This window comes from Brachyhypopomus gauderio, chromosome 2, assembly GCF_052324685.1.
Source record: "Brachyhypopomus gauderio isolate BG-103 chromosome 2, BGAUD_0.2, whole genome shotgun sequence".
Taxonomy (NCBI): Eukaryota; Metazoa; Chordata; class Actinopteri; order Gymnotiformes; family Hypopomidae; genus Brachyhypopomus; species Brachyhypopomus gauderio.
Window position 1 is genome coordinate 23324896 of NC_135212.1, and position 9920 is coordinate 23334815.

Consider the following 9920-nt stretch of genomic DNA (forward strand, 5'->3'; position numbering starts at 1 on the left):
ATAAGCTAGTCTCTTGTGAGCTTAGGCAACCTGTATTAGAGTCTAATCTGATTGGCTGTGCCAGTATAGGGGGGCGTGCCTATTCACTCTACCATTTGCTGGGAAAGCAACTGTTTTTTGTCGACGCTGGGAGGTGTGTCGTATATTTCCTGTGCATCTCTGCTGGTCGGGCCCTTCATTGCCATGGGAGGAGTGTCATACACCTGTAGAAGATAGAGGAGGCTGTGTCACTGACTCACTTTACTCACACACACAGACACACACACAGACACACACACACACACACACACACACACACACACACACACACACACACACACTTCAAGCACTCGTTGTGCCAATACACACATACACAATAACACACATGCACAAACGCACACACACATACACATGCATAATCAAACAACACTATACATCGTTAGACTACCAACAGTATAATCAATATTTAGACATATTTATATATAATAGGTTTCATTTCTTAAACGCTGTTGTTGCTAAGACAATTTATAGGTTTAATCAAAACAAGTAATTAAAAAAGACTTGAGAGGCAATGGTTGCTTAATCCTCCATAAATGTTCTGTCTTATCCAAGAAATGACTCTCTCTCTCTCTCTCTCTCTCTCTCTCTCTCTCTCTCTCACACACACACACACACACACACACACACACACACACACACACACACACACACACACACAAACACACTCTCGCACCCTCCCTCTCTCCATGACTCCCTGTTTCTCCTCTACATGCTTTAATGTGTTTTCTCTGCTTTCTTTGCCCTGTTCGTGTCCATATCCTAGCAGAACAGAGAGATTACTGGGGCAACTGGGAGTCCAGGGGAGGCTGAAGCATGTGATAGAGGTGCCGCTTCTATTCAACACCCCACACACACACACACACACACACACACACACACACACACACACACACACACACACACACACACACACACACACACACACACACGAGGAAACAACCAGCAGAGCGTGACGGAAGACTGAAACACCTGGAAATAATCAGTAGGGTTGCTAACCTCCCCCTCCCCCTAGCATCCAGGCCTTCTGCTACCTTTTCCACTGGTCTGCACGCACTGTGCGAAGCCACACACACACACACGCTTGCACAGACTGCATACACACACATACACACACACACACACACACACGCAAAGTCTCGCCTAGACTGCAGGTCAGAAGCACACAGACAGAGGGCCTGGGCAGGTTAAACAGGAGTAAAGAGCACACAGTAGAGCACGCCTGAGAAACACAGATGTGTAAACACACATCAGCACTACGACATCCGCTATGCTACCAGTACATATTCATATCGCATACCTTGGTTCTCTTCTTACTGAAATACATATTCATAACTTATACCATACCAATGAAATACATATTCAAATCTTATACCATGTCTGTACTCTGTTAATGAAATGCAAATCCATCCTATGTCATGCCTCTATTCTGTGAAAGATATCTTACACCATGCCCCTTCTCTTTAACTGAATGCCACCTCAGCTCTCTTTATCCTCTTACCATGTGCACACACACATTAGCAATTATAATCCCATCTAAACACCACCACCCAGTCTGCCATGTGGGCCTTAGGAACAGCCCTGAGCCCGAGAGAGAGAGAGAGAGAGAGAGAGAGAGAGAGAGAGAGAGAGAGAGAGAGAGAGAGAGAGAGAGAGAGAGAGAGAGAGAGAGAGAGAGAGAGAGAATTAACTTCAAAGCCTACACATGAGCACATGAAGAAGCTTCCTGAACATAAGAGACTACAGGAAGTGTGTATGTTGTATGTGTAACTTTATGAGTGTTTCGGAAACAAGTAGGAAAGTGATACAGTGAGACAGTAATATGCTGCATTTAATGGATTTAGCAGTAGTAGCAGGGTTCTAACAGAGCAGTATACTGTAGCTTACGGACCAGTCCTCTGAGGTGAAGGTAATGTACTGGGTCTGAAAGAGGTGTACGGTGTCTGAGAGTAGTGTAGTGTATCACAGCAGTGTACTGTATAAGAGAGTAGCGTACTGTACCAGAGTAGTGTAGTAATAGTGTAGTAGTGTAATGTCTGCCATGTAGTGTTCTGAATCTGTGTGTTTGAGTTGCTGTTTGAGTGGATATTCTATTAAGCCCCAGGTATACAATCTGGTATCGGGTATACAATCAAGCACCCTGTTAACAGCATCAGAAATTGCTCGAAGCCTGGATGTAATTTGGACCACCAGTTGTCCTTCTCAACACGTTTCAAAGCTGACCAGATCCTGCAGATTTCTTTTCTGTAACATTCGGGGAATATGACCCTTTATTTCACAGGAAGCTACCCAGGTGATTGTGCAGTCTCTCCTCATCTCAAAGCCGGAATACTGTAACTCCCTTCATACGGGTCTTCCTCCACGGGTCTCTACAACTGATCCAGACCACTACAACTGAATGCTGCAGCATGACTGGTCTTCAATCTCCCCAAGTTTTCACATGTCACTGTTATGCTGCGCTCACTTCACTGGCTTCCAGTAGCATCACGCATCAGATATAAAACCTTGATGCTTGTGTACGAAGCCAAAAATGGACTAGCTTGTCCCTGCATGATGTCCATGGTCAAAACGCGATCCATACGACGAGCACTCTGAACCTCAGGTATGGCTCGGCTTCAAACATCATTCCTAATGTCTCAATGAAGACAAAACTCAAGGCTGTCCTGGCTCCCAGATGGTGGAACAATATTCCACTAACTGCTCGGACTGCAGGATCTCTTCAAAAGTAGACTAAATACTCAGCTGTTTGTTGAGTACTTAAGGAGCACTAACTCAGCAGACAGCACTTGTTCTTTAAACTGTATTGTCCTTGTTCTAAAAACTGTATGTTTATCTGTCTGTGGTTATTTGCGCTTCTTGGTATAAATTTTAATTCCTGTTTAAGTGAGCCTATGTTTATATTGGAACACTACATAATGGCATTGATTCCTGTAGTTTAGTAGTAGTCTCGTTCAAGGGTATCTTGAATTCCTACCTATCTATGCTACTATCTAGGATGCTTTCTGTGAACAGATGCAAAGCACTTTGTAAGTGGCACTGGATAAGGGCGTCTGCTAAACGCCTTAAATGTGACGTAAATATAAATATACTGTGGTGTAGGCAGTGATGCCTCTCTGCTCTCCTCTTACCTCCCTTCTCTCTCATCTCTCCTCCTCCCCTCCCCTCACCTCCCTTCTCTCTCATCTCTCCTCCTCCCCTCCCCTCACCTCCCTTCTCTCTCATCTCTCCTCCTCCCCTCCTCTCACCTCCCTTCTCTCTCATCTCTCCTCCTCCCCTCCCCTCACCTCCCTTCTCCCTCTATCTCTCCTCCTCCCCTCCCCTCACTTCTCTCTCATCTCTCCTCCTCCCCTCCTCACCTCCCTTCTCCCTCTATCTCTCCTCCTCCTCTCCCCTCACCTCCCTTCTCTCTCATCTCTCCTCCTCCCCTCCTCTCACCTCCCTTGTCTCTCATCTCTCCTCCTCCCCTCCCCTCACCTCCCTTCTCCCTCTATCTCTCCTCCTCCCCTCCCCTCACTTCTCTCTCATCTCTCCTCCTCCCCTCCTCTCACCTCCCTTCTCTCTCATCTCTCCTCCTCCCCTCCCCTCACCTCCCTTCTCCCTCTATCTCTCCTCCTCCCCTCCCCTCACTTCTCTCTCATCTCTCCTCCTCCCCTCCTCTCACCTCCCTTCTCTCTCATGTCTCCTCCTCCCCTCCCCTCACCTCCCTTCTCTCTCATCTCTCCTCCTCCCCTCCTCTCACCTCCCTTCTCTCTCATCTCTCCTCCTCCCCTCCTCTCACCTCCCTTCTCTCTCATCTCTCATCCTCCCCTCCCCTCACCTCCCTTCTCTCTCATCTCTCCTCCTCCCCTCCTCTCACCTCCCTTCTCTCTCATCTCTCCTCCTCCCCTCACCTCCCTTCTCTCTCATCTCTCCTCCTCCCCTCCCCTCACCTCCCTTCTCTCTCATCTCTCCTCCTCCCCTCCTCTCACCTCCCTTCTCTCTCTCATCTCTCCTCCTCCCCTCCCCTCACCTCCCTTCTCTCTCATCTCTCCTCCTCCCCTCCTCTCACCTCCCTTCTCTCTCATCTCTCCTCCTCCCCTCCCCTCACCTCCCTTCTCTCTCATCTCTCCTCCTCCCCTCCTCTCACCTCCCTTCTCTCTCTCATCTCTCCTCCTCCCCTCCCCTCACCTCCCTTCTCTCTCATCTCTCCTCCTCCCCTCCTCTCACCTCCCTTCTCTCTCATCTCTCCTCCTCCCCTCCTCTCACCTCCCTTCTCTCTCATCTCTCCTCCTCCCCTCCCCTCACCTCCCTTCTCTCTCATCTCTCCTCCTCCCCTCCTCTCACCTCCCTTCTCTCTCATCTCTCCTCCTCCCCTCCCCTCACCTCCCTTCTCTCTCATCTCTCCTCCTCCCCTCCTCTCACCTCCCTTCTCTCTCATCTCTCCTCCTCCCCTCCCCTCACCTCCCTTCTCTCTCATCTCTCCTCCTCCCCTCCTCTCACCTCCCTTCTCTCTCTCATCTCTCCTCCTCCCCTCCCCTCACCTCCCTTCTCTCTCATCTCTCCTCCTCCCCTCCTCTCACCTCCCTTCTCTCTCATCTCTCCTCCTCCCCTCCTCTCACCTCCCTTCTCTCTCATCTCTCCTCCTCCCCTCCCCTCACCTCCCTTCTCTCTCATCTCTCCTCCTCCCCTCCTCTCACCTCCCTTCTCTCTCATCTCTCCTCCTCCCCTCCTCTCACCTCCCTTCTCTCTCATCTCTCCTCCTCCCCTCCCCTCACCTCCCTTCTCCCTCTATCTCTCCTCCTCCCCTCCCCTCACCTCCCATCATTTCAGACTGCTGTGATTCCTCTCTTCTTGGATCCTCTCCATCTCTGTGTCTCATGTGTTTCTCATATTCAATATCTCATCTGCTCTTCATTCATCTTTGTCATCTTTCTCTTACTATCTCTCTATCTCTTTCTTTCTTTCTCTATATAATTCTTTCTCTCCCTCTGTCTCTTTCTATTTCTCTTTCTCTCTATCTATCTATCTCTTTCTATATCTCTCTCCTATCTCTCTCCTACTTCTCTCCCAAACCATTTCTCGGGACACTTTGTGATGATGTACATGTGTCTGAGGTCTTTGCTGTGGGCCAGCTTTGTGTGTGTTTATGTGTGTGTGTGTGCGTGTGTGTGTGTGTATGTGTGTGAGATGTTATATACTACACTGAGGATTTGATCTTGCTGACAGCTGTTTCACCTTCATGCACAAACACACAGATTCACAAATACACATGTGCACATCCTATCACACAAACATACTAGTCTCAGGACATTTTGTTTCCTACACTCTGAGAGGAAAATCAAACACACACACACACACACACACACACACACACACACACACACACACACACTCGTGCACACACACATCCGCACACGCAATCGACCTTCTTTTTCAAGTGCCTCCAGATACCAAAATATCTACTTCCCCAGTGTATAATGCATGACCTTAGCTAAAAATAGATGCACAATCTCTAAGTTGACATGAGATTAACAACACAGACAGACAAAAAGTGAAAGAAAGAGAGAGGGAAAGAGAGAGAGAGAGAGAGAGAGAGAGAGAGAGAGAGAGAGAGAGAGACAGGAGATGGTGGGTGTGGATTTAATATACCCAGCAGATCAAACATTAGTGAGAACATAATGACTCCCAGACAGATGACCATTCGACAAAATGTGTCTGAGGTAACAGAGCTAAACACACAAACACTTTTTCACACTTCAGTCATACTGATGACATCCATCATCTAGACACATGCAGTTTCACACGTCAGTCCCACTAATGAAATGGGCATGTGGACTGAGACAGACCTGAATTTTGCACTTCTGCTCTTATGGATATTCACTGCAATTCACTCACTGCATTACAGACTCACTGCAGTTTAGACTCACTGTGGTACAGAGTCATTGCTTAGCTGACGTAAATGGTATGATATCACTCATAGTGTGTGTGTGTGTGTGTGTGTGTGTGTGTGTGTGTGTGTGTGCATGTTAATGGTAACGAGTGGATGACCTACCTGCTGACTGTACTGGGCACGGGTGGGTGGAACATCGTAGATCTCTTGGGAGGGGGGCAGGTGTCGGGGGATATCATACTCATCCTGCTCCATCTTGGGGGTGTCATACACATACATCTGACCAACCCGCGTGGGCACCACCACCTGAAACAGAGAACCCAGACAGAGAGAGATATGGTTAATGACGCCATTCAGACCGGGTTAAGGATACAGTGCGTGTTCTGTTGGAGGGGGTGTTCAATATGTAGCTACACTGATAGAGAAGTGTAGGCATGGCTTAAATGTAAATGTAAGGCTTTTAAAGGCTTTAAAATAACTGTTATTTAATATAATGTAAATATAATATAATAATTTTAAATAACTGATCATGTAAATAGGATGAATAGGTTACTGAGACTTCCTGCATGGCACTAAAGCGTTGCAGTGGTCCAGTGACCGTGTTAACTCCATCCCTTCCAAAAATAAGAGTCTCTTGGGGTCACCGTGGGAAGACTGTGGGATCTTATTGTCTGCGTGTTTACTCTCAAACGTTTGCATTCAATACTGTGTCACCTCCCAGGCCTGGGAAATGAAAACAAACTCACTCTTATTTTTACTGCAGTGAACACAGCTTGCCAGAGATGCCCAGCGCTCACTCACACACGAGCCTCAAACCCACTTACCTTCAGACTGGTTCTACACCTTCCTGAACGTTGCAGTGTACAGTGCAACACTGCATGCTTCAACTGTTAAAGTCTAATTTATTAAACTGTTATCATGTCTTTTACTATGTTGCCATAGTTCTGTTTGGCTGGGTGAAACGTACTGAGAAGTAATATTTGTTTGTGTTTCTCACTAGATGTAATTTGGTTAAACCACCAAACCATTCAGTCACCCCTAATTCCCTCCCCCTATCCCACATCTCTCTTCCTCTATGTCTAGAGTAACACACACACGCACGCACGCACGCACACACACACACACACACACACACACACACACACACACACACACACACACACACACACAAAACACAGAATCTGAAAAGATCATCTTTATCCCAGTGGCATTTGAAGAGTGGATCCAGCCAAAGCCTTCTCCACATGGACAAAAATCATTCCTTCCTCTGTCTCACAAACACACACATTCACACACACAGAGCACGCACACACACACACACACACAGTAATTCAGGAAACACTGCTGGAATTCAAGAAACATTCATGCTCTTAGTCTAAATCTCAGTCAGCACACACACACACACACACACACACACACACACACACACACACACACACACACACTGCATGATGTGCAGCGAGAAGCCGAGTCCCAGATCTTCAACCTTTCAACATGAGTGTTTTGAAACGGGCTGAAGGACTAATGAATGTCTGATCCTGTAATAATATTTGCTCTCTCCCACAGACAGCTATGTGACAGCTCTGCTAAACAGCCAATTAAGCTGTTGCCCATTAAGCAATCTGACAATACGTCGCTGCTAATTCCACTCAGACCCCTCAGCCACGTCTGCCTATGCCACCTCTCTCTCTCTCTCTCTCTCTCTCTCTCTCTCTCTCTCTCACTCTCCTCTTTGTGCATCCTATGTGCCAGTATTACAGGCAAGGAGAAAATGAATAAAAGGCTCTTTAGAGGAAAAGGCTTAGAAACCAGGCAGAAGCACTAATACCCACCAACCTCAACTGCACACATTCTTTATGACCAATATCATTCTCTCTCTCTCTCTCTCTCTCTCTCTCTCTCCCCCTCCCTCCCTCCCTCCCTCTACTCCTCATCCATGGCTGTAGTTAATGGAACATTCTCCATGCTACTGTACACACCTTTGCACCCATTTAGACTCTCCCTCAGGTGTCTGATCCGACACCACCCACACACACTCATACCAAATAATACCCATCCCACACTCACCCACACACACACACACTCATACCAAATAATACCCATCCCACCCACCCACACACACACACACACACACACTCATGTGTTATGTTCTGTTTTCAGGTGGTTGGGCTTGTCCTGGTCTCTCCATTGTCCTCTCCAGAGATGCCAGATTACAAACTCATCACACACACATAAACGCACACACATGCACCTATACACACACACCTGAACATACATACAAATGCTCCACACTTGTACATACACATGCTCGCAAGCATACACTAAATCCCAACAGATCAGTAGAAGAATGCAAGAAACAACCCCTTAAGCTCTATGCGAGAATTCCCCTACGGCTGTGAATGGGTGCAGCATAGCTAAACGGAAGCAGCCTGCTTCTCTGCTTTCTGCCCTGAGCACCAACAGCCCCTCCCAGACCAGGCTGCAATCTGCCAAAGAGCCATCCAAAGGAAACAGTGATCAATAACACAAATCATCAATGTAAGTAAAAGCCCATTGGATAATGAAGGAGATGAGAGTGTGTGTTTATGGGGAGGGACCATCTGTTACCACATTGTTTTGGAGAAGGGGCTATAATTCTGATGTCAAAGAGACGCGTGTGTGATTGTCGGGGGTGATATGGTCGCCAAACCAGCTGGCCACGAGTCACGATATCCCAAGGCCCAACCATGACTGAGAAGGTCACCACTGAAGAGAGGAACAGACTGCTCTCCACTGTCTCTGTCACACCCCTCACACCAGCCCCACCCACAACCATGAAGACCCCCACTACACTTGTTACTATATCCCCACATCCCAGCTGCCCCAGTTACACATACCACCACTCAGAGCCTGGGGCACTCCACCCCTGACTGGTCCATCAGACTGTTCTAACTGAACCCCTCCAGGACACACCTGTGTGTGTGTGAGTATGCTGCAGTTTTCATGATATTACAATCATTATTGAATATTTATAGATGATTAAACCGACTCTAAAATTCTGAAAATTGAATGAAGAATGAAATAAATTTTTATCAACACCATTTTTCCTTTTCTTTATTATGTTCACTTACATTGCGGGTGCAGAGCACTAAACACAACTGTCACTCTTTAAAGCACAATGTCAATGACAATTTCCTGTTCAGCATTTAAAGGTAGCCCCCCCCCCCCCAACTTGCTGTTTTATGCAAAATAAGTATCTAAAGACCATTACTAGCAACATTTACTTTTATTTTATGCTTCCTTCATGAAATTGCTCCATGTCTTTTTTTGTTCTGACTTCAATTGAATGCAGCAACTAATCAAGATGGTGTATTATCATTCACTCAGCTCTGAGTCAATGAATGGCACAGTCCATGTATCGATCCAATACACAGATAGCATATATATATGTATATACACGTATTCTTGAATAAGAATACATCCCCAAACCCACACTATTCACAGACAGTGGCCATCTGTGGAGCAAGCTGTTCTTTTCTCTGGAGGGTTTTGAGGCCGGAGAGCAGGTAGGGGGTCGTGTTGGGGGGGCATTCACACAGCCATTGTGATTGGTTTTACTGCAGCTCCTGTCCACACTTGAGTCAGCATCTGTTCGTTGTGAAATGTGGTTGACTTCTGGAATCCAGTAACAGGATGAGATTTGCACATTCTTCCTCTGTGTGAACACCTCGCGTCGTACAAAAGGTCATGCTGGAAATTGGCCACTGCTGGTCACGCGTGTGTGAGGGTGTGTGTGACGTGGGTGTTGAACTCAGTGGAAAGGCTTTAACTGTGGGAGAGAGGGAGTGGTCAGCTGTGAGACTTGCTGTGACGTGGCTGTGAAGAGTCACATCTGTCCTTCATTGTACACACACACACACACACACACACACACACACACACACACACACACACACACACACACACACACGCACTGCTGCATATAGCAGCCATTCCAGAGGGTCCGGGCAGCTGAGCTTTCAAAGTGCTGAATCTC

At 47.1% G+C, this 9920-nt stretch overlaps 1 protein-coding gene across 5 annotated transcripts in view; it reads right to left on the reverse strand.

The window, feature by feature from the left end:
- bcar1 (BCAR1 scaffold protein, Cas family member) overlaps positions 1–9920 on the reverse strand; it is a 69107-nt gene that overhangs the window by 4941 nt on the left and 54246 nt on the right. For all 5 annotated transcript variants that reach the window (XM_076991673.1, XM_076991697.1, XM_076991688.1 and 2 more), the window contains 2 exons: positions 6068–6211; positions 93–203 (listed from right to left, as the gene is read on the reverse strand). In XM_076991673.1, the coding sequence (XP_076847788.1) occupies positions 93–203; positions 6068–6211 (255 nt within the window). The remainder of the gene's footprint in view (positions 1–92; positions 204–6067; positions 6212–9920) is intronic.